This window comes from Antennarius striatus, chromosome 15, assembly GCF_040054535.1.
Source record: "Antennarius striatus isolate MH-2024 chromosome 15, ASM4005453v1, whole genome shotgun sequence".
Classification (NCBI taxonomy): Eukaryota; Metazoa; Chordata; class Actinopteri; order Lophiiformes; family Antennariidae; genus Antennarius; species Antennarius striatus.
Genome location: NC_090790.1, coordinates 13649018 through 13677006, shown reverse-complemented (window position 1 = coordinate 13677006; position 27989 = coordinate 13649018). Strand labels below are relative to the sequence as shown.

The 27989-nt window shown below is 39.9% G+C and overlaps 1 protein-coding gene across 11 annotated transcripts; it reads right to left on the bottom strand.

Moving 5' to 3' along the window:
- Positions 1 to 227: 227 nt before the first annotated feature.
- Positions 228 to 27989, bottom strand: znf618 (zinc finger protein 618). Of its 11 annotated transcripts, none has more exons than XM_068334260.1 (16): positions 27849 to 27989; positions 27593 to 27679; positions 19058 to 19397; positions 18917 to 18949; positions 17484 to 17561; positions 17127 to 17171; positions 13090 to 13179; positions 12581 to 12658; positions 11842 to 11931; positions 11604 to 11693; positions 10265 to 10342; positions 8464 to 8508; positions 7813 to 7890; positions 6724 to 6936; positions 5261 to 6354; positions 228 to 5173 (listed from the first exon to the last, which is right to left on the bottom strand). In XM_068334260.1, the coding sequence occupies exons 3-16, from the start codon at positions 19368 to 19370 to the stop codon at positions 4625 to 4627; spliced, it is 2874 nt and encodes a 957-aa protein (XP_068190361.1). In that variant the 5' UTR covers positions 19371 to 19397; positions 27593 to 27679; positions 27849 to 27989; the 3' UTR covers positions 228 to 4624. The 11 variants fall into 11 exon arrangements, with proteins under 11 accessions (XP_068190361.1, XP_068190368.1, XP_068190367.1 ...); XM_068334267.1 differs by having other exon boundaries at positions 11616 to 11693; XM_068334266.1 differs by having other exon boundaries at positions 27593 to 27672; positions 27849 to 27987.

Here is a 27989-nt window from a genome sequence, read left to right as displayed (position 1 = left end):
CAGGAAGAGTCAAATATTTCCCCAGCTCTCTTCTCGATTCATAAATACAGGAGTAAGTTGTTCAAGCACTTTCACTGCACCCCGTGACTTGTAAATGATCTGAAATGTAGGACAAAGCGGGTTTTAAACCTTTTGATTCTTTAATACTTAATACTTAAACAACTTCCTCCATAAATACACAGACATATACACACACTCACAGAAAGATTGACCAAACAGCGCAAGCATCAGATTTGGAGTTTATTCACACATCACATACTACAGTGGGTAATGTATTCAAGAAACATTGAACAGCGCTGCCACATGACATCAGAAAGAAAAAAAAAAACACTGAACCCTTTCTTTGCCATTATATAAAAATAGTGTTGCTACAAAAGTATAAATTAGGCCTACTAAAAAGACAACTCAGACCTTAAGTTACACAGGAATCTGCTGCCAAAGTGCGATAAAAAAAGAACAGAATCAAACTTTTTTTTTTTTTTTTTTTGCATTTTAGCAGAGTATAAAGGGAAGTAATACCTGTAAAATAGAATGAAAGCAACACTAATTCTTAACCTGAATTGATAATACAGACTATAATCCATAGTTAGAACAGATCTCCGTGTTAGCATTCTAATGCCATACATTGAACAATTATCTGAATAAGTTAATATCCTGAAAACAAAAGAAAACTTACAGCTGATTGCAACTTTCTACCAGTATTTGAGTTGAGTTTTCTATTATATCAAAACCTTTTGAAATACTACTGTAGAAAATAGAGGTATAATGTAATAGGTGCTCCCGACTGTACGTCTGCAATGAAGGCTCCCCCCGTGGCGTAAAAACAGCAGTTCTCTTCTATTTACATCCTATATCCTCTGAAAATGAATGATGTCAACCCACAAACACCCGAAACTACGACGAGCGGCGCTACCTTCATCTCCAACGGTTTGCATTCAGCCTCTGTCTTGAGCACCACGCGAAACAGTGTCTTAAGGTAACGTCTGTTCATCAGCCAGTGTTTGTCATCGGATGCAAGTGAATTCTGTTGGCTCTAACTTTATATATCAGTACTCTTATTAAAAGCATGCATAATCGAAGATATATTTGTCATTGAATCAACAAAAAAATGCTATTTCTAAGGAAATTAAAGTTGACAGCATCATGTCAACAATGGCATTTTTTCCCCAGAGCATAGTCTATTTAAAACACATATTTAAATTACGTAGGAATCCCTTCATCAGTTCATTTTAGGGGTCACTGCTGGGACCCAAAGCTTTGTGCAGGATTTTTTGACTTAAGAGCTAAATGTTATTCGACCAATATATAAATAACTTTCAGAAATATTTTGAGGAATGCTTATCCAAAAAAAAAAAAGAGAGAGAAAAAAAAACAGTTTTCCACTGGCCGTACAGAAGGAAATCTGTTATGACGTTGGGTAAATAAAATATAGTTGGTAAAAAAGAAAATCAAGACATTTTAAGAAAACAAATTGCAACTGAACACCCCCTGAAAATGCTGTCTTTGCTGACCTCCAGTGGTTTAACTTCTAACTTTGCTGCAGTCGTTGAGACGCACTGCAAGGATCCTCGGAATCACTGCTGTGTGTTCTCACTGTGTGTGTTCATTTAACACACCCGACAGTGAAACCTCTAGCCACAGAGGGAAGAACAGTGTTTTCTTCAGCCTACATATATTATAGTTTAAAAGGAGATACAAGCATTTATTAAAACAATAAACCAAAGCCATTACATGATGTTAGAAACCTAATAAAATAACATCTCATATTGTGAAACAGTTTGTTAAGCAGAGCCGTTCAACTTTTACTGGAAATGTCTAAACACTTTCAAACACTTCTGATAAAACTTGACACGACTGCTTTCAGGTAGATGACAAAGATTCTCAGTCCCTAGCTCTACACCACTCACTCAGATGCCCTAGAATTTCCCAAGTGCAGTGTACCGACTTCCTATTCCTCTGTCATTACAACCAATAAGGTACGGTCACATCAGCACTGTGTTCTGTTGCCACAGAGATACCGCTACAGTAAGTGTTCAGAATTGCTGTGAGGTTAAAGTTGGATGTTTGGATTTGTCTTTATTTTAAAAAGTGTGACTGAAGGAATGCGGGTTGTGTAACCGTACCTTAAGTTGTACTGGGGCCTTAAGCTGGTAAAAAAGATTTGTTTTCCATTTCTGATGATGGTTTTTGGATTTTCAATTATGACTATGAGCAGGAAAAAATAAAGGAATTTATGGCAAGCAGGTGGAGACAACCCATTCATTCAAGTGGGCATTGCACTGCTTTGTTCAGCATCTACATCATCCCGAACGGAGAACTTTCTGACTTGTTTCAGTCGTTTTTAGTTTGAAATTAATGTCTTTTTGAGTCCAGATGAGCAAAAGAAAAGTTTTAGAAAAGATGGTGAAAAAAAGGTCATTTACCAGAAAATAAAGGCATGACGTCACTCTTGATTGTTATAAAGTGGCTGCAAGAAAGTCTTAAGGCCCCAAAACAGAGATGACAAATTTGAACTTGACTAATTAGTACCAAAGGCAACAAACAAATTTACAGCATGTCTTCCATTCATCCAAGTCAATTAAGGAGGTATCAGCTTAGGTAAGTATATATTGAGTCCTTAAAAAAATAAATAACCAACTTCATCTGTATGCATGTGTCGACTTTAGTGAATGTACTGACAGATTCCACGTAATCCTGGAAAAAAAATAAACCCTCAGTGATCCATTCTTTGTTTGTTGCAAGTGGCACTAACTATAGTTGGGGTGGAACGTTTCACAAAAGTCACGGTTGAGTACATGCCTCGGCATTGAGGTCACAGTTTGGTGTGTTTTCGGTACAGTGAGGAAAGAAAGTGGCGGTGCCCCTGTGGCTGCACTCATTCCTGAGAAGATTCCATTGATTTGACATACAGAAATTAATTTATCATTTAACTTAAGAGGAGGAGTGTTATGAGAACAGTCATTTTTAGGCAGATAAAGTTGGAAAATATGCCCTGTATTTATTGCCTTAAAAATGGAAGACAATGTTTATATTACCATGACGTATCAGGGGAGAGAAAAAATAAATTAACTGTCCTATGAACATGACTTAAAAAAATAATCTTTAAAAAATACAAATACTTAAACACAGTGGGTGACGAGAGGATTTATGCAATTATAAAATGGATCCTTGTCTATACGGATTTTAATTTAAAAAAAAACAACAACAAAACAGCTGATACCATTAAGCCTCTTCTATCTGACGGAAACGGACATTTATAAAAAGCCAGTACTGGAAACTATCATTAAGCAAGAGCAAAATTACTTCTTGGTGTCATTTCTGTGTTGTTACTAACAAACAAGCTGGGCTGTTTCATGAAACATCACAGGATAATAAAAGATCTGTGTATCCAACAGGTTATATATAGTTCGCCGTTGGCGACATCCAGCTCTAGTATATCAATTTAATATAGTGAGGCTGAAAGAAATCAGTGTGCAGGCTGACAAACAGGTACAAACATGAGGCTTTCTTATTTGAGCATGTAAAAAAAAAAAAAAAAAACTTTTTTAGAACAGGCAACCGAAAAGCTCAATTTTATTCAAGTTAACTTTGCAGCTCTGGCCTTTTCTGTGCAAAATCTATCTATCAGACTTGCAAAATCTAGCAGCATGAGAACTCTGGACTTGATTTTTGAAAGTAAAAGAAGTTACTGGATGAAGTTACTGGTTCCACACTACTATTTGAGTTATATTTGCTTCTTTTTTACCATTCTTGAATGAAAAATGCATGCAGTGCATGCAAATGATTCATAGCTACATGTTGAGGCCACTGAAGCAACCGTCAAATTAGCTGCCCTGGTTTCTCTCTTGGTTCTCTAACCATCTCCAGAGGCTGAAAGACAAACGGTTGTCAGTGATACACACTAGTCATCTACCTAGTTCACGTGTCAGAGGTGCTATGGCAGTGAGGATTCACCACTTGAATTTCCTGTCACACACCAATGGAAATGGTTATTCTTCTACATACTGTACATGCTACTTACTGCTATGACAGGAACCTGATGTAAACCCGTTTTAACTGAGTAATGATATGTGAAACATGATTTTTTTTTTTCCTGCTTTATAATAAAATATAAAATGAAATACATCTCTTGTAAATCTTTGATAATCCGGTGAGATCGTTTTCAGAGGTCTGTGACAGTAGCTTCAAGCAGTGAAAGCTGAATTTACCTGAAAATGTTGCCATCCAGTGAGAATAACAGCATTATAGCCTTTTAGCAGGTGAGTCGTTAGGCTGGAGGAATTTTAATAACTGGCCAAGACAAGACTGAGACTCATCCTGCTTATGTGTGCATCCCATACCGAGGGGGGCGTACTGAACAGGACAATCTTTTGAGAGTTACCGTTCCACCCCTTCATTTTGCCCACAGTACTTTACAACAGTTCTGTCTCTGTATAAAATGTGTATTAAGAGGTGTTGTTGAAGTGTTAGCAACCTGTACAAATACAGTTTCCTGTAAAATAAGTGTTTAATGTCCATACGCTTTTAAGTTTACAGTTTACTCTAACCCTACAGTATATAAATAATAGTCTGAAGTCATTGGTTGGAGGTGAAGGTTTGGTTGGTTGGGGGGGGGGGGTTCCTGCTAACCCATGTTGGCACGAAGGAAAATGAGTTTGTTCATCTCCTCAGTTGTTACCTGCTGCTTCCTCTTCATGGCGAGACTCTGCTCACACACAGTCACACACTCGCTGCGAATGCCAACGGCCGGCACGGCGAGCAGCCAGAGAGCCAGGCGAGCCAGCCTGGGGAACTTCTCGCCAATCGCCGAGCTCCAGTACTGGAAGAGGTCAGGTGTGCCTTGGAGAAGAGGCTCAGCCAGGTACTGGAAAATCTCCTGTCTGACTTGATTCTGGCTCTCGTCGCTGCCGGACACGGAGCAGGAGGATGAGGTCCCCCTGGAGGTGTGACCGTTGTTTCCACCTGCCTCCACGCGACTGATTTTAGGTGTTGGTGGCCCGTCGGCATCCCGCTCATCGCCGCCTGAACTTCCGGCACCGGTCATGCCTCCGTCTCTGCTTTCAGCAGCCATTTCACACGCGCGAGAGATGATGTCTTCATGCTGGTAGGCCGGCACTGAGCGGAGTTTGAGCTGCGGGTCAAGGACCATGGCGACCTGGTGGGCCCGTTCAACCTACAGACAGGAATATTTCCATGAGTTACTCATGACAAATATCAAGACTTACACCTACTCTGACAGCAAAGTGTTATTACGCAGTACCTTGAAGTTTTCCTTAAGTGCTTCTAGGAAGTAGTGGCAGAGTTTGCTAGCTGTGCCTGTTCCAGCCTCTCCTGCTTTGGATGTGAAGAACTTCTCCAAGCGGAGGTAGACGGGCAGCACCTGCTGTAAGGTGGGTCTCCTCTGGCTGCTCAGCTCCAGAGCCGCCAAGCGAAGAGGTGCCAGCAGGCAGGCCAGCGTCCCCAGCAGATGCTTGTTGAGACCTTGCAGGAGCGGAGCGGTGGACTTACTGCGCCCGTAAGCCTCGCAGATCTGTTCAAAGTGAGCGTGGACTTGCAGCAGAGCTTCAGCCATACGGTCCCAGCAAGGAGGGGTGGGGCATTGTGCGGGGCTGCCCTGGGTTCCCTCCTCGGTTGTGCTTGTGTTGGTGGATTGATCCTCACAAAGAGCCAGCGTGGACGAGGAGGCGATGTCGCGGCAAGTGGAGAGAAGCTCGGCCAGCTCGTGGAGGCCTCGGGCCTGGAGGCTACGCTTCCCGAGAACGGCCTGGACGACGGCGCCGAGCGAACACCCTGCGCATCGCAAGCATATCCTGCCCCGCCCGCCGCCCCCAAGCGGGGATCCTGAAAACCCAGCAGCCCAAACTCTGGGCTCTGAGACGTACACGGTACGGATGTCTGACATCACAAACTCGGAAAGCACATTCTGCACCCAGTGGTGAACTTGATCGGGCCCCTCCCTCAGCTCGGCCTCCCTCACGCCGAGCACGTAGCGCTTCAGTCTCGATCCCTCCACCTGGTAGGCCGTCAGGACGTAGCAGGCGTCCGGGCCCGATGTCTGGGAGTGGCAGGTGACGGCGATGCCGAGAGAAGCGTTGGAGCCCAGAGCGCACGTGACTTTGACCTTGACTTGGTTGTACATGCGGGGAAGTGTGCGCAGCGCCAAGGCACTCATGTTACCAAATGCATCGCGGGTGGAGTAGGCACCGTGACGAGCACCCGTGTCAACAAGGGTCTGAGCCAGCTTCAGGAAGTCTTTGCTGTTGAGCACGTTTAGCATGCTCAGGTCCGAACACATTACCCGTAAGAGACGCTCAGCCACCTGTTGTCGCTCCTTCTCAGGTAGGCCGTTACTCTCTGAGCGGCGACAGCAGATGGACAGATGGCAGGAAGGAAGGAAAAGCAAAACCAATGAGCCTTAGTGTTATCATTCATTTTAATTTGGCATAAATATGGATTCATAGAACGTGATGATGACATAACAATGTGAAAAGATTAGATTCACTTTATATTTAGGGAAGATGTGAAGGCTATGCTAATTATTTATATGTATTATAGATTATATGGAGATTTATGTTTTTCTCTTGTGCAACAGAATGTCAATAGAAAAGTGTAATTTTTGATTTTAATAATTTTCTTGCAGCATGCAAAAACTGGTGTAGGACCCTGACTATGGATCCATGCATATGGAAACTGTGAGAAATGGATTTTGATGGTGCTACTTACGGCTGATAGTGTGGTTTCTCTGGGAGATATTTTGAGGCTGGATTTGTAGCTTAACTGAGGTGTGGGCCTGAACTTGAGCCTGAGCCTGAGCCTGGGCCTGGGCTTGAGTCTGGGCCTGGGTCTGGGCCTGAGAACCTCTCCAGAGCTGCTCTGGAGGACCAGACACGGAGGAGGTCTTGGGAGAATCCCCTTTGGTGTGGTTCTCGTTGTCCGCTTATGAGAAACAGACAGGAGCATCAGGCAGAGGTGACAACAGTCTACGGTTGTAATGGGAAAAAAAGTGCATGATAGGATTCCAGTGGAGAAAAATGTAAAGAATAAATCTGTGACTCGAAATTAAAATTAAAAAACTGCCAGCAAAAGTAAAACACATAAATATTACTTGGCCTTCGGGAGTTTGCCATCAATAAAGTGTGCTTTTAAAAACAAGCTGTGCCGGTTTACAAATCCCACAGCCATTCTTGTATAAGAAAGCAGATCGAAGGACACGTCCTCAAGAACCAAGGCCAAAAGGGAAAACTCATTATAAACCATCAAATATTGTCAAAATCTTTAGTTTTTGTACTTGAAGTCTGGAGAACAGCATTTTACCGTGTTGTCTAGATAATGAATGCATAATTCCAGGACACAGACAACATCATTTATGGACAAGAGGATAAACAACTCCACTGATGTCATCTCCACTGAAGTCAGAACACGAAACACTAACTTAAAAGCTTTTTAATGGACGCTTATTTGGAATTTCAGTTTTGAAATGAATTTCTTAAAGTCAATATATCAAATGCTTGCTATAAAACAACATCAACGCATCCCATGCATAAATAACGGATGATGCACAGAATCTGTTGTCACCCAAAACGTTTCCAGTGGCCTCAGAAACCAGATCTGCAACAACCCTCTTTAAATCAATTAACAGCATTCCTTAGAGTTCTTCTTGCCTTTAAGAACTTAACATCACACCACACTGAAGACTTAGGAAATTAAGTGTGATCACGGTTTTGTTTTGTTTTTCAAAAGTACTGAAGCCACTTGATTTATTGTTGATTTACATTCTGTATTTTTAACGTGTGTTTGTAGTAAAAGACTCACCAGCGTGGGACTGCATGTGCTCCAGCAGGTTGTTGTAGAACTGGAACTGGATGCCACAGGCACCACAAGTGTAGGGTTCTAAAAAAATCACAAGGCCCTGTTGACTCTTTGTAAGACGAGATAGAGAATACACTGAATGCGTGTGTATGTGCCAGCCTGTGTTGTCTCCAACCGAGACTAGATTGGCAGCTCTGCAAGAACGATGTTGTTGCTTTTGTGATTTCTACACCCTAGAGGGTTTTAATTTGCTGAATCCGTTGGGGACATGCTGTGCTTTCTATTCTCTGCATCACCTGGATTATATATGATAAAAGGAAAATGGAATACAACAAGGTGTGAATTACAACCTTGTAAACTTTTTAGAAGTGTGAAGCAGCTGGGATGTCAGTCAGTACAGGAACCAACTACATCTGGACACAATGCAGATGCAAAATAAGACTTGTGTCAACAAGATAGAGATCCAGATATTCCCTCATGACAACAGAGCTAAATATAGAAAATTGATATAATAGTAACGAACTGGAGAGAATATACGAGAAAAAACAAAAACAGATTAACAAAAATTGAAGCAGAAAAGAATAAAATGGAGGAATGAGGAGGAGGCGACATATATCCTGTCGGTGAGGAGAGGGGAGGTGGGTGGGGACTTACTCTGGGCTGTAGAGAAGGTGGTGGCCACCAGAGGGCTCGCAGTTCCTGTGGACAGGAGGACACACAACTTGAAACTGAAGACGCACAACAACTGTTCACCCAGCCAGAGCCCAGATTCGTGATTTGAATCACATTTTAAAGGCAACTACAAATTCAAAACCAATATAATGGACTACATTTCTATGATTTCACAGACATTATTATTGTGACATCACAGCAGGCAGATGTCGACAGTAGAAATCAACCTAACTACCTTATTAGAGGCTCAAACTGATTGACAGCAGAAATTAATCAAAGTCAGAGAGAGGAGTCAAATGTGGAGGAAATAAAATTGTCAGGCTATTTAAAAATATTCAAATAACAATTATCTCTCCTGATTAGAACAGCAGAAATGGACCTGCTGACCCTTTTCCAGTGCTGCTTCAGTGGATTTGTTAAAACAGCGGGAAAGATAATCAACCCCATAATTACTGAGAATGAGTTTCAGAACTCAGCAGAACGGTGGCGCAGTGTGTAGCGCTGTCACCGCACAGCAAGGCAGTTCCAGGTTCGAGTTCCGCTCTGTGTGGAGTTTGCATGTTCTTCTCGTGTCTGCGTGGGTTCTGTCCGGGTTTTTTGGATTCCTCCCACCTCCAAAAACATGCGCTTCAAGTTTACTGGGCGTTCCAAATTGACCATAGGTATGAGTGTGTGCGTGCATGCTTGTCTGTGTCTCTGTGTGGCTCTACGGTGCACTGGCGTCGTACCCGGAGTTTCCCCCGCCTCCCGCCCTCATTCAGCTGGGATAAGCTCCAACCCCATCATAGCTCCAACCCCATCACAGTGGATGAAGTGGTTGAAGATTTGACATTAAATATGAGTAAGCCCTAAGGGTGTATAAAAAATAAACACTGTGTAATCCGTTATATCTATCATCAAATGAGTTTTGGGTGAATTTTAAGTGTCAATAGCCAGAACCCCACACGGAAATACAGTATGTGGCACTGTTGCCTTTTTCATGCCCATTTCTACCTCAAACACAAGAGAAGTCTGGAAAAAAAAACACGGAAAGAAAAATGTGTAATGACAGGAGAAATTTTGCGTCCAAGGACAAGGATTCCAATGACACTGGAAGACGCTGTGCTGATGTTGAAACACCACAACCTCTATCTAAGCATAAATGGAAGAAAAGACGTTTTAAAAAGAAAAAGCAAACTGAGGAAACCAATTATAGAATGCACACCTTTAGAGCCCCTGAAAAAATATGAGAAATTTCACTGGCTTCTCTCTGGTAGTCTTTGAGTTAATGTTGATGGACCCTAACCTCTCTCCAAACTATTACAAATGGCCAGACAAGATTTACTCTTATAAAACCTGCTGCAAACAGATGTATGGACTAAAAGGTGAGCTTACGTGACTCCTATGGTAGGGCCATGAAAAGTGCTGCTGGACCTCTTTGTGTTCACGTCTGACACACCTCCCAGTAAGAGGCAGATAGCGTGTCTTCAGGCCCTTTAATTACAACTCTATTTTTGAGTCACTTCTATGATGTGGAATCTGTTATCACAGCTAATGGTAATCTAAAATGTGCTCAACAAGGTCTCTACTTTTAAGGCGAGTATGGAGTGGAATAATAATAATCAGAATAAAGCTTTTAGGCTGAATCAAAGTGGGAAACACAACCCTCTTTACAAAACTTCTATCCTCGCATCTACATTTTCTGCCCAGGCAATTGCGAATGCTTTACACTGCTAGAGCAGAGACAATACAGTTCCACGTAAACTCACACAGGTCCATAGAAAACAAGCAAGTCAGCACTCACCACTAGAATTTTGTGAGCTGTTTGTGTCAACCAGACTGGATTGAATGGCGCTTTCCAGTTTCCGCCTGAATGGGCTGTCTGCGGGTGATAACGGAGACTATGAGTGGCACGCCACCCCTAAATAATACAGATGATATTCTTAATTTGAGCTGGGAGCACACTCAGCAGTAGAGATGGAGCAAAGTCAATACAATTTGTTAATCTTAATTTCAGTTTGGAGCATGCAAATCAATCACACTAACAGCCCTGACAAAAGCGTCCAAATGTTCACATTACATTTAAATACGAGTTTAATTCCTCGTCTCGTTCCATCTTTTTGACCCACTTCTAAGATGTGAGTGTGTCATGCTTTAAATAGTTCTTTATGGGCGAGCAGAGAAAAATCAAGGATTTATGGCAGCTGGAAAAAGCCTTTTGGAGAAGTAGAAGCAGAGCGGCGCGCTCTAACACCGCCTGCCAAAGTTGACGATGGATTATGTGTAGTATGTTGTTTAAAAGTGTGTGAAATGATAAATGAAAAAATTGTATTGAAGTTCACTTTTTTTTTCATAGATTTGAGTTTTTCAGGAGAAAATTGATGAGAAAGTGATAAGCTTGAATGGTGTTTAATGTTTGGAATAAGAACTTTAATGTGTTGGTGTTGAAAGCAATTAAAACATATTTGTAAGACAAAAGGTCAGTGTGTGGAGACTTAAACCGAGCAACAGACCGTTCACTGGAGGTTAATAGTGTCCTGCAGGGTTTCCACAAATACAAGGTGACCTACAGTAGAACCTCAGTGTGTTTTCCTCTGACTCACAGTGAAACATTTAGCCATAGAAAGATTCTTCTTAACTGGACCATGTCCCTCAGAATGACTGTAAAATTAGTGTGACGGTCTTTGGCCTCAAACATAGCCAGATCATTATCAGGCAAATCAGCTGCCAGTTTAAAATGACATTAGTCACCTGTACAAAGCCTTGGATGTTTGCTTTTTGATCACGCTCACTAGATTGGTTACCCATTTTATTAAAATCAACATCTGCTCAATTCTGACCCGAGTGCTTCCCACTAATATTATATGTAATATTGGCACTTGCAGCCAATTGCAAAATATTCCATTTACGTGTCACCAATAACAAATATAATGTATATGATGTGCAAATATTATACTTGGCTCCAAGTGGAAAAAAAAAGGTACTTCATTGAGGTTTTATTCACTGCTATCAAGACGCACGGTAGGTGCATGTGTGCCTGGAGTTTTTAGATTTCATTACAAGGAATGCAGTTTGCTTTAGCATTAATAATCAATCAAAAAACAATAAAACACAACTAAAAGGATAAAATAAATTATGCTTACTTTTTATCTTACCAGTTTGGCTATGACCATACTTGGTCATATCCATGCTACCACATTCCTGAACCCGTGAAGACTTCATGTCAAAGGAACCTAGTGAGAACAATTTTAACAAAAATTAAAAACCAAATTCAAGGCGCTACAAACTCTGCAGATTACAAAGTTCATCAACAATGAATCGCGGATTTAAAAAATAAATAACAGTGAAATAATTAATTGTGATTTTATTTTAAAGGCTCACCCATTGGTGTGTGGAGGGCAACGTGCTCCTGGTATGGGTTGAAATACTTGTACTGCTTCCCACAGAACTCGCAAACATAGCTTCCAGTTTCTGCAGATAAGACAATCGAACCCTCATTTTCACCAGAATCCATGTTAGCTGACAAAACCTGCATCACATCAAGTAAGATCCAGGTTGTCAGATTAGTTGTGTTTCATTAAGAAAGATATAGACTTGTATGGTTGTGTGTTCAGAGAAAAAAGGAAAGTGGAGCTGACATTAGCTGGACTATCAAAACATCAATACCAGTTGGGTTTCTCCCTGCTTATGGCATGGTGGGTTCACCAAACAGTCTTGGCAGCAGCGGAAGAGTGTTTTTTTCTCCTGGGAAGGAGGACTTTTGGACTCTTGTTTTGAAACCTCTCCAGTGATGAGACAGCTCAAGTGTTCAGTATTTCCTTTCTGATGACGGTTGCCACCATGACTTGAGATCATTCCTCAAGTTGCGTCCAATGATCTCAAAGAGACATAGGTAGGCTTTAAGATTGTGAGGCATTTAACATCAACCACAGGGTTGACGACGTACCTAAAATTCCGTTTAGTAAACACGACTCCACTTGGATTTCGCACTTCGCTGTCGCAAATGAAACTGTTTTAACATAAAATAACACAATATTCCCCTTAATTCTGTGGTGTAAGATTCAGTGGGTGTGCTACGTTTGGGACTCAGTTGTGCTTGTGGAAAACCGTGCAGTCTTACTTGGTCCAATTTTCTGGTAAGGTTCAACAGACTCCTCCTTAAGGCCGTCCACAGGTAACACCACCTGTTCATATGGATCTGAAGGAGTTGGGGAGGAAGCAGCAATTAATGCAGGAAATTCAACTTATGCAGATGTTTCTAAATCTCATTTTGTTACTTTGTCATATGTGCTACACTGTCTGAAAACACAAATATCATTTTGTTTAGCAATATATTCTATTTGCTTTTTGTTAACAGCTTAGAATTAGAAAGTCCGAAGGACTCTTCCACTGAGACGGACTATTATTAGTCAGGCTTTTGTTCATTTAATAGTGTACTTGTGTCATTTTTAAAAACTGCTCTCTTTTCCCTGAGCTACTTCTCTTTATTTTGCAACTGTGCTCAGTTCTATTGCCACAGGAGCAAGAGAACTGCATGAAATAGAAAGTTTACTCAAATAGATTTCCAGTTTCAAAAATTGGGGAACAAAAACTCATTTTCAAAACAATTTTTCAAAAACCCAGGGTTACCATCGACTGCATGCAGGTCACGGTGCTCCTGGAAGCAGCTGTAGTATTTGTATTTCTTCCCACAGATGTCACAGGTGTAACGGAAGCTACCTTCAGATGAATATAGAAAGAAAGCAGGCAGATAATGGATATGACTGGCATTGACAACCAGTATTATGGTTATGACTCATTATGAAACTGCAAACTGGGTAGTTAATAATAAAGTGTGATTCAAACCAGATTATTATATACTAAACTGAAAAGTTTCTGAGTGAGCAAAGACCTTGTTTCTCATTTTCACATGAATGTTTATTATGATCTGGACACTATTAGGTTACCAAAGTACTGACAGAACAATGGATGCAGATTACTTCTTGGACTATTGTTAATTTTGCAGCAGCAGTGTCATTTGGTACATATCTGTGAAATCCTGAAACCCTTGCACAAACAGTGCAGAACGACTTATATCCTTTCCTCTGCTGTTCGGGGTTTATCATTTCTCCATAATAACATCTGACTGGTGTTGCCACAGCAGAACGACCCTCACCTTACGCATCCACGTGACAAATGTTTTGTCATTTAGCAGCAGAGGGACAAATTCTATTTTACAGTACTTCTTACATCTACTCTCAGTTTTTTTCAAGCACATAATAATATTCTGGTCTGGACAGACTTTTTCAAGGCCTGGAAAAAGCCTTTGTGTTGTTTGCCGATGCTTTCAGAATATTTGTCAAAATGTACTTACAGCTTAATTCACGACAAGGTCGACTAAATCAAACTGCTTTTATAAGACCTTAAGTATCCTATGCTATCATTTCTCCATTAATATTACATAGGTACACAGTGGATTGCTGGCATTAGTCAGATTAGCTACAGCCCCAAGCGCAGGTGAAGGCACGTAACAAACAGAAATAATCGCTTATGGATGCGTTATGCTTGCAATTCCAAAGACAAGAGGCCAGTTAGAAACGTTCCAACAGACTTTGGTCCCTTTTGTTTCTGTGAACTCATAAAAAGTGACCTACGTGTTTCAGAAAGGATGAAGGATTTGACAGTGCCCATCAGTTTGAATGAATGACGACCAAATGTTCAAGAAAACTGGGAACGTTTAGCTCTTGTTCAAATGCTGGCCGGCATTTCTTTTTCCTCTGCCATGACATATTTTTTACATTCAAATACAAAAAAAAATAAAGTTTGCTTCTTAACTTTCACATTTAGTTTAAACAGTCTCTGGAGTCTGCAAGCGCAAAATTTATTTTTTGTTTGATTCATAAATAAACATGTATTTGGTTATTTGTATTTGGTTACTTTGGCATACAATGCTGTTTACTTAAACGATTGTGCGTGTGTGTGTTTCTGTGTGTGTGTGTGTGTGTGTGTGTGTGTGTGTGTGTGTGTGTGTGTGTGTGTGTGTGTGTGTGTGTGTGTGTGTTGGAGGTTTCATTCATGCACTTTTGGGTATTTTCTGTCGCAGACTAACAGCATGGCTGAAAATAGATATTTTGAGGTTCTCAACAAGTATGGAGTTGTGTTTCAAGGAATCCTGTGAATCCATCCTGGTTTATTATTCTGTGTGTTTCTGCTGCTGTGAGGAAATTTGAGAGTTAAAAATCTTATCAACGTGTTATCTTTCCAAGGATGGTAAATCCATTCATCATTTCACCATGTAAGTATTATAAAAACACGCTGTGTGTTGTTTTGGCATCAAAACATGAGCTATTAAACTCCCTGCATCCCAATTTGTTGTCTCACAGGTAGCAGAAGTACCAATACCCTGTGAATATCTGCTGTTTATTGTTTATTTGTTTTTAAATGTAGGGCTGTTTTTAGTCTCACACCCACTGAGTCAGAACTAAGAAAAGTTTGTTCTATCCGGGCTCCAAAAATACTCCGAGAACTCCTCCACTGCAGCTTGTGTTATATTCTCTAATGCCCACATTTCTTTCCCAGAGAGGTACCTTACAGTTGTCCATTGAATATAAAGTATGAGGAAAAATAATATTAACAACTGAACTCTAAGTCTAAACTGTATTTTTTTTATCATTGCAATCACCATTTAATTATCTTTATCAAATTTACAGATGCTTATATTTCACCACATTTTTGCCCACTCCCACCTTCTTTAAAGGTCAACTGGATGCTCATAGCATCTTTTTACTCAAAATATAGTTATTATAAATATGCATACCCGTCAAAATCAGAATGAAGTCTAAACATGCATTCTTCGAACAAAATGGTTTATAGCATAGTGCCTCTGTTAAAGAATTTAATTTAGCAGCGGTTTTGGGCGAGGCTCCTCTTTGGCCTCCTTATTAACACCGTCACACACCTCCTGGTGACAACGTGTTTGTATTCCTGCTACGAGAAAAAGATTGTTTTTCTGTCTGCAGATGATTGTTCTCTTTTCTCCTTGCCATGTTGATAATGTTGCCTTTAAGCGATGCGCGCATCCATATATTGATGGCTGGGTGTGTGCAGATGCTTTAAAAATAACTGGAGTACTCCACTAAAGGTCTGAGTATTTTTAGTCCTTATCAAATTTTCACAATGATTAGTGATTTTGAGGGTTCTGATAAAGACCTGCTCTGAAGGATGATGTGCAGCACAAATCAAAAGAGCAACATCCTCAAACAGACTAAAAACAAGTTTGACAATTCTTATTTTCTTTTTTTTTAATTTGGACTCTGATTTTTCGAAGTTAATGGAAAAGATCCAACTGTTTTCGGAATGAACACTAAAGACTGCTGTCACAAAGTTCACTTTTTTTTTTCAATCCGTCTTGATGAGCATTTCTTCCGAGTTGAGACAATCCATCTTCCCGAGAGGTATGATGTTGAATTTGATTATCTGGGCTGGTCGATGTGCAGAATTCTAAACAAATATTGTAAGTTTAGGGGAAGCAACAGGTGTGCTAAGCCGTAGCCTCTGAAATGAACACTCATTTCACCACCACAAGCCATTTCTGATGCCTTAGACCATTTGGCAGCAGAACCAAGCGACCTCACAGTAAAGGCTTTGAGTAAATGACTCCCCCACCCCACCTCCCACCTCCCACTTCATCATCATCTGAGACATCTCATTGAAGCTCGTCTTCGTGATCGCCATCCTCACTGGGTTTTGACCTGATTACATCTGATCACTAACTGGGGTGGACAAACACCTTCACAGGCGTCTGGCCCTGTGGAAAAATTCCCTGCTCAGATGCATTCCAGATTTTCATGAACTGGGCAGATGGCAGGATGCGTGTAGGAAGTTGTGTGGACTGGCGGTTGGCTGATTCAATGTTGAGAACAGAATGTCTCATAGCGGTGGTGGTGAGGTCCAGATATGGGCATAAGCGACTGGCAATCAAAACCATTCCATTCAGGATGGGGTACTGAGGCCCAGTGCCCTTCAACTCTTGTTGCTGCACATAACACACAGCTCCATGTTGCGAATAACTGAACAAACACACCCATCGGAAAGACAAATTATCTCAATATAAAACAAATTCTCATCAACACATTATTTAAAAAAACAAGAACAAATGAACATTATTTGAGAGATAATAAACCTTTTGTGTGGATTATCCCATTTTAATGAGTAAGAATAAGAGTTGACCATGAGTTGTGTTTGTGTTCTGCGTAATTAAAGCATTTCCTCTGTTACATGAGAGGAACCGGTTGCTTGTTGGACCGTGTGGGTGGGACGGCTTTGTCTATGAGGACATATCCTTAATTGGTTCTGGTGAGCGCATGCAGTTAAATTTGAACTAAATCGTCGCACTAATCAGAAGTCCCAGCAGACGCGTCCACGTATATACACATTACTATGACAGAAAAGCATAGGGGGCGTTGGACGATGCCTGATTTGAGATTATCATGTCACCTAGGAGAAGGCAGCAATGAAGGGATGAGACTGAAAGGGTTAATAACACAAAGTATATCTTCGGCTATGACGAAACTACTTAAAATATCAGTAGAAAACAGAAATACGTCCTAAATGAGTGTAAAATGAACAGCTTGTCATGCTAGGATCATGTATGCCTGGATTACAGTAGTGTGTTAGAGTGTTCTTACTGTTGTGTGTCGGGGGTAGGCTGTCTGCAACCATGCTCTCTGATTCTATAGGGGAAAGATAAGTCGGCCTTAGAGCAACGCATGAGCAGATCAATGTGAAGCTCAAGGCTTCCAATTCACAGCAACAGCAATTTAGATGCAAAAAATAAAAAAAAGAACAACCAGAATAAAAAAAAACCAACCCAACTAATTAAATACAATACCAAGCCAAAACAGGACATGCATGACTCATGTAGAGGAAGTGAATAATTTTTTTGGACAATACTGTCGAGAGGGTAAACACAGCGAGCAGTTCCGTTATTATTTGTTTTCTTTTCATAAAGAACATATAGATGAACAAAATGAAAAGAGTCTTACCTCTGTGAGCCCTGACATGTGTCTGAAAGCAGTTATAATACTTGTACTTCTTCCCACATACCCCACATACATAGGAACCTGCATGAGAATTTAAAAGTGTCATTAAAAACCAGACTGACAGAGCATGGATATAGCATATATTTAACGAGTAATACATATAAATGGCTTCTTTGACCAAAACTGAAACATCACAAATCATCAGTCAAAGTTCTGTGCTCCAAGTAAACGCCACATTTCCACACATTTACATTTCATTCAATTTGGAAACATTTTCTGTGCTTTTCTTGCCTGAAAAGGAAGAATTATCGAACAAAAAAAGATGAACTCATCCAAAAGATATAAAAAGCCGAGCATCGAGACGGTTTATCAGTGCCAATCAAGGCGTTTCTAACGTCCAGAAATCAGCTACATAGCTTTCTTTTCCAAAGCGATGTTTATGCAAGCCGTCAAAAATATTAATTAGAAACCTAACTATAAATTAATGTTACAGCTTGATACTCATACAGTTGTGATTTATTGACCATACCTAGTTAAAACCATTGCCGTCCAGGCAATAATTTAGATTTAAATTGTTTTCGAGGGTTGGTCATATTGGAGACTATAATTCATGGTACTGTTTAACTAAATTACATTACATTGAGAGGCTTTTCTAATATTTCCCACTCATATATATAAATTTGGACACATTCAATATTTTAAACCTAATATTCTTGACAGTGGGATTATTTAAGGGCTCTTGTACTGCCATGATTTTGGCTGTTGCCCAAACACTAAACACAACATAAAAATTGAGCGAGTATAATCAGGAAATTACATTTTCAAATAGAACTTTCATCCAAGGACACAGACGTCTCCGCCACTGGAAAAACTTGATTTGCACTGATGTGGACAGAGCATGACCTCTATCATAGAAATATGACATAAAATTCCAATTCCAATGTGCCTAAACATGTAAAAATGCATGAAAATGAAAAAACTAAACAAAAACATAAAATACTGAGATGCATTTTTCTGGTCCCTACAAAGCTAACATGAAATGTCATTGTCATTGGTTTATAAGGAGACATTTTATGCAGTCATCCCTCGCTTATTCGCGCTTCAAGATGCACGTCTTCACTACATCGCAGATTTTTAGTAGTCAGTCACGTGATACCGTACGCGCATGCTATTGGCTGACAGCATCCTTGTGTGCGCTGCGTTCCGAGACTCACGGAAGGCAGTGAAAAGGTAATACAGACATAAGGTGGTTTAATATCGGTATGAGGAGGGTTCATAAATGTTTAATTGCATAAATAATAAAATACTTTGTTGCTATATTGCGGATTTTCGTTTTGTTGCGAGTGGTCCTGTAACGCATTTAGCACGAGTAACGAGGGATTACTGTATTCTATTTACAGTATTTGGTATGTACAGTATGAATGTAGAAGGTTTACCTTCTTTATCTGCTTTGGGACATTTTTGCTTTTCTGAAAAGACACACTTGATTTATTTTAATGTTATATGATTTATTTGTGTTTTTCACTCAATCGACACCAGAATGATAATATCATAGCACAACAAGTACATGAACACACCTATGCACGAGTCAGTGCTCTTCGTTGGAGGAGGAGTACCAAGGGCAAACATACCCTCAGTCTGGGCTCTACGGGATGTGCCTCCACTCGCTCCTCCTTCATTTCCTCCAAGAACAACACAGATCTCAGCAGGGTTGGCTTCGCCCACTTTCCCGTTACTCGTCTCTGGGGTCCCGGGCTCTTTCTTCACCGTGATGGGGGGTGGACTTGTACTCCTGCATTTCGGGGGCTTGGGCGGTGAGGGGCCATCTTTAGCTGCGCCCACTTCATCTGCCTGGTCCTTCCCAGGATTAGGTGCCTCTTTTGCGCTCATGACTCCACCTCCTCTGAGCCTGTGCTTCTGAGTGAATAAATGGAGACAGACCAAGACTTTATTCCACTGCCCAGAAGCAATTTACAGTCTTAATTTAGGCATGCATTGATTTGTAAGTACCAAGGTTCTGAATCATCTAAGAGTAAACAACACTTAATAAGTAGCAGACAGAATCTGACAACTGTCTAGAGAGATTTGTGATCTCAGAAAGTCAGAACGTCACCAGCGGTGAAACAGTAACGTCTGTCACTGTGTAAAAAGTACCACAGAAATAGATGAAATGAAGCCATAAGCAACACAGAAACTGGTCATGAACAAACTTTGGAGGCAGAAATTCCACCAGCTTTGTGACAAACAAATGCCCTAATTTCAGAAATATCCAAATTACACAACTTGCCACTTCAGCGCAGGCCTATAAACGGCCATGTCAGGAGAATGAGCTCAAAATGCAACCGGGCAGAACAAGAGTTATGCCAGGATGACTGATATTACGGCAACAGGGAAATTTGGATGTCTAATAATAGCACACCAATATAGCAGCAAACCATTTCTTAGCCCAGTGACACTTTAGGATAAGACGTGGAGCCGAGAGGCAAACAGGCTCACAGTTTGTAACAAAACATTTAAGGTATTCAGTTTAAATTTCAAATAAATTGAAAAATCAAATCAATAGAGTTAATTCCCCTTCAAAGGCAGATAACCGTTGAACGTGTCTGTGGAAATCTGTTCAGCAGTTTTTTTATAGTAGGGGAAAATATTGAAAAAGACTTGCAACGTACTAAAAAGTTAGGAAAAAGAGTCCTGGATGTGCCAAACTTTCCAGAAAGCCCTAAAATTAAATGCATTCTTGTGTGACCTAATCCCGACTTCCCCACAACGTTTCATGGAAATCAGTGCAGTACTAATTTATTAGTAAAAACAGAATGGTAAAGATGAAGAAAGAAATTGAGAAAAAATTGATGAACTCGCCTATATTTACATCTACAGATCTAACAATATGTGTTGCTTCCTTTTGTCGTTCCACTTAGTAATAGATCCTGACCATTATGAATAATCCCACAAACAAGCTAATCAACAAACAACTAAATTAACACTGGCGACAAATTAACATCCTTGGCAAAGGACAGTAAAAGTACCGCCGGCAGCATTGTAAGTTTGAAGGTTAGGCAAGATGAGAATTTTTCTAATGTCCAAACATCCTACATAGCATTTCCTCAGATGCGCAGATAGATTTTATGATTTTCTGTCCTCAAAATCTGCAGCATCACGACTCCATTAACAACAACAACCTCCTCAGGGTCTTGTCAAGGGCACAACTTGACCACCATAGTTCCCGAGGGCCAGGTTTCAGGTGTCACCAGCATCAGGTGTGCAGTAAACCATGAACACCTGTGTAATTGTATCCGTCCTGCCTGTGAACTAAAAGTATGAGCAGTGGAGTGTTGACCTTTTTGTGCTTTTTACAGGTAGGATGACCCGGACAGAGGTTTAATGGTACAAACATCCTAAACCGGGTTCATAAAGCAATTTTTTAAAGGGTTTATGTTTAAATTGCAATATGTGAAATTAATGTTTACAGTACGGTCCAAATGCCAAACCCGTATGGAAACATCTAACCGTGACCCGGTCAAACCAAACACAACGTCTGACATCCTCTTTGACTTTGAGGAAGTTTTTTTTTCCCCCCAAATGATTAAAAAGAGAATAATCAGCAGATAGATCTATAATTAAATAACTTTCTAAAGATAAAGTTCGACAATGCATACAGGATGCTATTTACAGACAACAGCAATAACCAATCTCATTATTTATTCATCAACTCTTGTTCATTTATTAAATATTTAACACTCTGTCTCCATACCCAAGACGCAGGTACCAGTCTGAAGAGTTAAAGTGTTGTCCTGATCAGTTTGGCTAATATCTAGTTTTATTTGAAGACAGTAACCAGGAGAAACATCTGGAAACGAGTCATAAATGCAGTCATCTCACAAGAATAAAAATAATTCAGAGAATTATTTTAAAACTTATTTGAAAGCAGAAGTGCGCACAGAAAAATTTTGGGTCAGCAACGTTAGTGTCCCACTTGTTGTCAATGCAGCAGTTCCAGATTTTACATTCCATATGCCAGCTCAGCCTGTCACATCAAGACATTTACATTGGATTCCTTCTGTTATAATCTATCACATCTGTCATTGCTAACACTCACTTGTGTCAACAGCCATCTGCTTTCAACACCAGTAAACCATGAGGAGTTTTTCAACCATGTAAGTTGTGCAGAAGTTATGTTTGACCCACAACTTTTTATAAATATAACTCATTACTCATCGCAGTGACTATAATCAACTTGCATGAGCAAAACTCAAATGTTCTGCTCAGTGAAAAAAGTTTGCAGAAGTTCAAGGCAAGCATGTTATTTTTTCCTTATGAATATGAGCCTAGTATAACAAATATTATTAAATCACCACATCACAGAACTAAATTTTCTTGGGTTCAGTATCTAAAAATAGAAATAAGCCTGGCAGGGCTTGCTGCAGATTAGTATAATTTCACATCCTCATCATATAATTTTCTTTTTAAAAAAATCTGATAAACTTCATGAGCCTCATTGGAAACATGTAGTCATGTATGATAAAACTAAACCATCGAGTTAAAGATTTGATGTGAACTTTTCCTGACTGATGCAGGAAGACACGAATTCACTGCAGAAAAAATGAGAGTAATTTTAGCTCAAATCATCGACTCCAGAGTGGCAGCCGTTTAGATTCAGCTTTTCCAGGCAGGCCAGTTTGCTCAAGGTAAATGTGAAATTTAGGTTTTGTGAGGCATGTTTTCCATTTCAACTGAAAAGCTATATGATGTGCTTTTTTTTTTTTAAAGCAATTTCAAAGTAACAGTCTATGTTTTTATAATCTTCCTCCTGCTGTGTGAAAGGAGCATTTCTTTGGAAATTTAACAGACTGTCATAAAAAATACAATAAAGCCAGGTCTCTCTGTCTCTGCCCCCCCCCCCCACCCCCCTTGAATGCAGCCTAAGGGAAGTCATTGCAGATGCGACAACACCCGGCTTTGGCAGCGTTCTGACAGAACTTACACTGGTGTGGAGATTTCCTACCATGAGTCTAATCCCTCACAAAAAAAAGCAACTTGTCACCATTGCTGTTTTATAAATGATCATGTTTAAAAAAAGGCCTTCTGTCAGCTTACATTCTGCCAAAACAAACAGAGACAGGATAAACACAGCGACTTTAACCTTCCAGGCACCATCGCTTTATAAATCCTTAACACTAAAGGGGATGAATCGATCACTTTGCAGACTATGGAACTGAATCCATTTGAATTGAAATCTTCAAAGCTGTTGAGTTGAATGGGAAAGGCTATCTGGGTGTGCTGTTACCATGGGGACGCACTTGGTTTGTCATAGTGAGTAAAATGTGTTGTAATGCTGTTGTTGCTCTGTATAGGAACTGAAAATTCATTATATCTTACTAGTGGAAATCTTACTCGGAAATTTCTCAGAGGACTGAGAAAGAAGAGACACTATATTTTTAATTCTGCTAAATTTATTTGACAGAAGCCATTAGTTGCCTGACAAATTCAGATTTCATAGTCAAATGTAAACAAGCTTGTAAAACCTTAACCAGCAGGTTACCAAACATGTAACCCGCCGTCTGTTTGGGGCCCTTTCATCTCATTTAAAGAAAATCTGATAATGACCTCTAACATTTCTATCTTCTTGGAATCCAAAAGTAAAAAATAAAGCAAAATGAGAAATGTCTAAAATCTCTAGTCGACTTTCCCCACTGATATTAAGACAAACTTTCACCTCTGGGTTGAAGCTTGTGGACTGAGACAAACTCCACGTTTAACAGCTATGATGGTAAAAATGCTAAGATGTTATTCTGTATTAACATTTAAATAACATGAAGCAATAACAGAAGAATCACAGGACACATTTCACTGTAAAACAAAGTACTTTGATATAATTTTACTGTGGTTTCATACGGACCACATGCTAACAGCATCCTAGCAATGGTCCCTAGCATTCAGTGAGTGCTAGCATTGCTGTAGCCATTGTAGCTGCTGACTCCAGCAGGGATCTAGTAGGAATAACAAGTCCAGGTTTCAGCAATTTTTTTTGTTTTTGTTTTTTTATGGATAAGTGACTTCTGCAACTGCAATGCGGGGAGCTTATGATGACATTGCCCAATATTAACCCAATAGATAGGAAAATGCCCACCGCAGGGGAAACAAAGCCGCACTTGCGTTTTAATCACAAATTTTGTTATTTCGTATCAATTTAAATTTTTTGTCCATTTTTATTTTACCAAAAGTTTGAAAGCCCAACTCTGTAAAAAAAATACCTAAAAATACCTGTTGTTCCTTATTTTCCTCTCAGTCAAGTCCAAAAGCAAAATTAACCATCCAGCCTTCTGTTCTTCCTCTGATAAACTGTAACCTACAACAGCGTGGAGAACCCAGATCTAAACCAGATGCACATTTGCTTGATGTTCCACAAAAATAAAACAACCTCATAACCCACGAAACAAAAGGTCAACTGAAATAAATATCACAACCGGGAAATAGAGCTATATTAAATAAGCAATTGCCGTATGCATGTAAATATTCCATAGATAGCTGACTGTAATCAGTATGGTGAGAAGTAGGTGGCATCGCAATTTATTTAGGCCAATTCATTAAAGTAGTTTCTATCTGTGATGAGGCCGAGCTGTGTTATAAAATGTCACTGCATGCACACATTGACTATAATGTAGCATTAAGCTAAATGAGTTTAAGGTTACAGAATAAAAATAAGAGCAACATCTGCAGGACAAACCGCTGCTCACAATGCAGAGCTTAGTTGAGCTACTGAAAATAATTGGCCTATATTTGAGCAGGACTGCTTCTGCCACTGTGCAATAATGAAGTAAATCAATCACTCAAAGCAAAAAATAATAATCTTGTGTTTCTAACTTAAAGAGATTGTCTTTACTATACTGTGCACTGCCCAAAAAATTTAAAAAAAAGGGTGGGCTCAGCATGTTAAGTAGACCGAAGAGGAGATTCCAAATATTAAAAAACAAATTTGTTCAAGGCTCAGTGAAATGTTTCCACTTGGGACAGATTAAAAATAGGAATCATCTGAAATGGGAAGGGGTATGGGGAGGGGGTCAGTTAAATCTTTGCTTTCACTGCATGTTTGTATCAGAAGCAACGGGTGACCCAAACCCATGTCAGACAAACGTGTTACTTTCACTGTGTCTTAAATCAAATGCACATTTTTCCTTTCCTCTGTAATAAATGTCTTCCAATATGGTGTATGACCAATGATTTCAAAAAGCAATAATGCAGAGAATTGGATAATCCCCTCCTCACTCCACCCATCACCCCCGCTCACCTCATACACACACACACACACACGCAGGCACGCACGTGAACATGCAAACGCACAGGATGCTCTGGAAAAAGAAATTGTCGTCTAGTAAAATTCCATCAGCATACACTCAAAACCCCATAAAAACCTTTTCAATCTATATGTTAATGCCACGAATTAAAATTTAATAACAAGCGATATTGAAAAGCAGAGTTGAATTACACAAAAATAAATCCTGAAAGATCAGGCCCCTAAAATTAGAAATTCAGGGCGGCATCCGGTCTGCTGCTAAACCCTTGTAGGCTGGCAGATTAAATTTTTGATGAAAATCAAAATTGCACTGCACGCTGACGCAGGCGCAGCAAACCTGGCACTATTGTGATTTATGGATTCATTAAACCTGCGGGAGTTTCACCCCTCCCCTTTTCACTCCAAGAAATGAGATTTGCTTTGCTGAAAATTTGTATTTTCAGAAAAGCTATTCAGGCTGTGCTCCACCTTCAGAAAAAAATGGTCAAGGGAAAAAAAAGAAGCTTCTGTGTACATAGCCACTGCACGTAAACAGGCCTAATTTTCATGGCTGCAGCAATTGAACAGCCTTATGCATTATTCATGAAACCAATAAGGTTCATTTTTAAAAAGAAGGAGGAAGGAAAAAAATATGTGCAGAATGCACAGAATTTAATTTCATGCAGCAGACCCAACCTCTGAAAAAACTCATTCCCTGGAGACTAATTTAAGTGAAGCCATTTCAGACATTTTCAACATGCCACTAAGAAAATAGAACATAAGGTGTTTGCAATATTTAAAGAGAAACCATGTTTATTCAGACACATCGAGCAACAAAGACGCACATAGCAGTGGATTTTAAACAGAAACTGCTCGTGTGACGTGACTTAAAAATCAGTTAATCACGATAGGAGCACTGACTGTGTTTGGAAAACTGTAACCCACAGGCGATGATGTAAACCGCCACCATTTTTCATTTATGAGCGCCTTGGGGAGGGGGAACGACAAGTTTCACCTCTTCATCCGAATTATTCACTCCAAGTATCCTCTGTGAAACAAAGCTTTTGTTCATTATGGTACAAGCGAAGCAGCATTCCTCTTACCTTACTTAAAATGAGAGCACTCCTAGAATGCAGCTCACATTAACCATGTGAGGATTTACAGCGTTTTTCTATTTTTTTCAAACTGCAGCATTTCTCCTGGGAACTTTTTTTTAACTATTACCTGGTCCCTCGGGTATTCTGCATATAAACATTCACATCTTTCATTGAGTGATGCACCCATGTTGAAGGCGGGGACAGTAGTTGCCACTCTCCTGCATTTTGATTGCATTTCTCAAGCAAAGGTCAGAATTTATACCAGTATTTTTGCACACCAGCCAAATGATTTCCACCAGCTTTTTGAATTCATACAGATTTGAAGGTCAGCATTTAAAAAAAAAAAAAATCAACCACGGCAAAAACTGTCTCCGCAGTTTCTCTTACATTAAAATAAAAGCAAGCCACGCAAATGGGAAACTGTTTGGCATCTGCAGGATTAATATAAACAGTAGAGCCACTGGTTGTGATTGTTTTTCCTTCCCTCAAATTATGCTGACACGGTCTTTCTTCTTCCAGTGCTGTTCATGCAGTTTGAATAGTTATTTTCCACTCACACATTTCCAATGTCTGGGAAAAAAATAAATCAAAATTATGACATGATTACCAGGTAGCAAATTATATCTCTGGATCCAGCACATGATACACAAACAAGCAAAGAGAAAGATGTAAATGACAGTTGATATATGTTATAATAATCATAATTGTTATCTGCCTGGAATAAAACATTTCTCAAATGCCAAACTGCTTTTAATAAATACTCTGACCCTGTAGTCCTGAGTGTTCAACATGAATAAAATTAAACGGAGGAACTAATGTATTTAATTAACTTGCACTGTGCTTTGAATCTAATTTTTTTTACAAAGGTCATTTTGCATTAATTAACATGAAAATCACGAGACGTTTTCATTTTCATTTAAGGGCAATCACTTCACGATGGTCTCCATTCATTCATAAAGCATTAATGCGCACATCTCCAGAAACTAGAAGTAACATTTCATTCCAAAGCAGCTGTCAGAAAATAACTAGTCATTACAATTTTTTTTTTTAATTTCTTTAAAAATGACGACCTACAGGTGGCGCCAATGACACACACATTTAAAATCCTCTATCTTCCTAAAATAAAATTCCTAACGCATTTTTATTATGACGACACGTCCTACGATTCTCGGTTATCTATGATGAACACCCGAGTCGCAAAAATACGCGCAAAAGTCACATTAATGCTGCTTGAGTTGCTGAGGAGAGAAACTCCAGAGCTCTGCTTAAATTTTCTGGAAAATTCACAAAACATGGCTGCAGGAGGTTTTTGTGTTTCAGATTGTTCCTCCCCTCGTCGTCCTTCATGTTGCCACTATCGCCTGGTCCCTGCGCTCAGACGGCGCGCACACACACACTTTTACCTGGGTGCGGAACGCCAGAACTAACTAGGTGTACACACGACTAGTCAGCGGCGACATGTAAACTTCATTACGAAAATTCAGACACCCCAAAAAAAAAAAATTACCCCCCCCAAAAAAAATAAATAAATAAAAAAAACATCAACAGATTAGGTCTATTTCGGATGGCTTTAAAGCCTGCACCTGGTTTAATGCAAAAAAAAAAAAAAAAAACAGCGCCAGGTTTCGTTTGTTGAATAGATGAGTGTAAACTTAACAACCGCTACTGCATTTCTTTTTTTTCTTTTTTTTCAAATTGCGGAATTGTAAATGAGTAAAAAAAGAAAACACAGCGTTGTGACATACCTCCAAAAACGATGCAGCTCATGCGAATCAGGCTCCACGCTCCAGAAATCTTCCCTCCCCGACTAGTGGTGACTGTACAACTGCTTCCTCCAAAAAAATAAAAAAAATTAAAAAAAAATTGTGAATTAGTTATGAGAATTCCAAATGTTAAAAATTTCACACTAGTCTTTTTTCTCTCCCCCCCCCTCCGCGACGCGCTACGTTACATTTTAGAAAGAGTAATGGCGTAATGAATTGTGAATTTGCCGAGGTTTACTCAGTCCGGATGAGCTCTCCGTTGCCAGCCTCGCACGGAGGGCTTGTGTTGCGGCTCCTGCCGTGGAAATTTCGTCCGCCATAGACAAGGGCAGATTCCGAAATTGCAGCGCCGGCCTGTATATTCGCCTACATGAAAAAA

Coding starts and splice junctions, on each gene's coding strand:
- znf618 (XM_068334260.1), bottom strand. CDS start 19,370: ATGAGCGCAAAAGAGGCACCTAATCCTGGGAAGGACCAGGCAGATGAA. Junction 11,932..12,580: donor TTACCAGAAAATTGGACCAA/GTAAGACTGCAC, acceptor TCTTATCTGCAG/AAACTGGAAGCTATGTTTGC. Junction 7,891..8,463: donor CACCTTCTCTACAGCCCAGA/GTAAGTCCCCAC, acceptor TGATTTTTTTAG/AACCCTACACTTGTGGTGCC.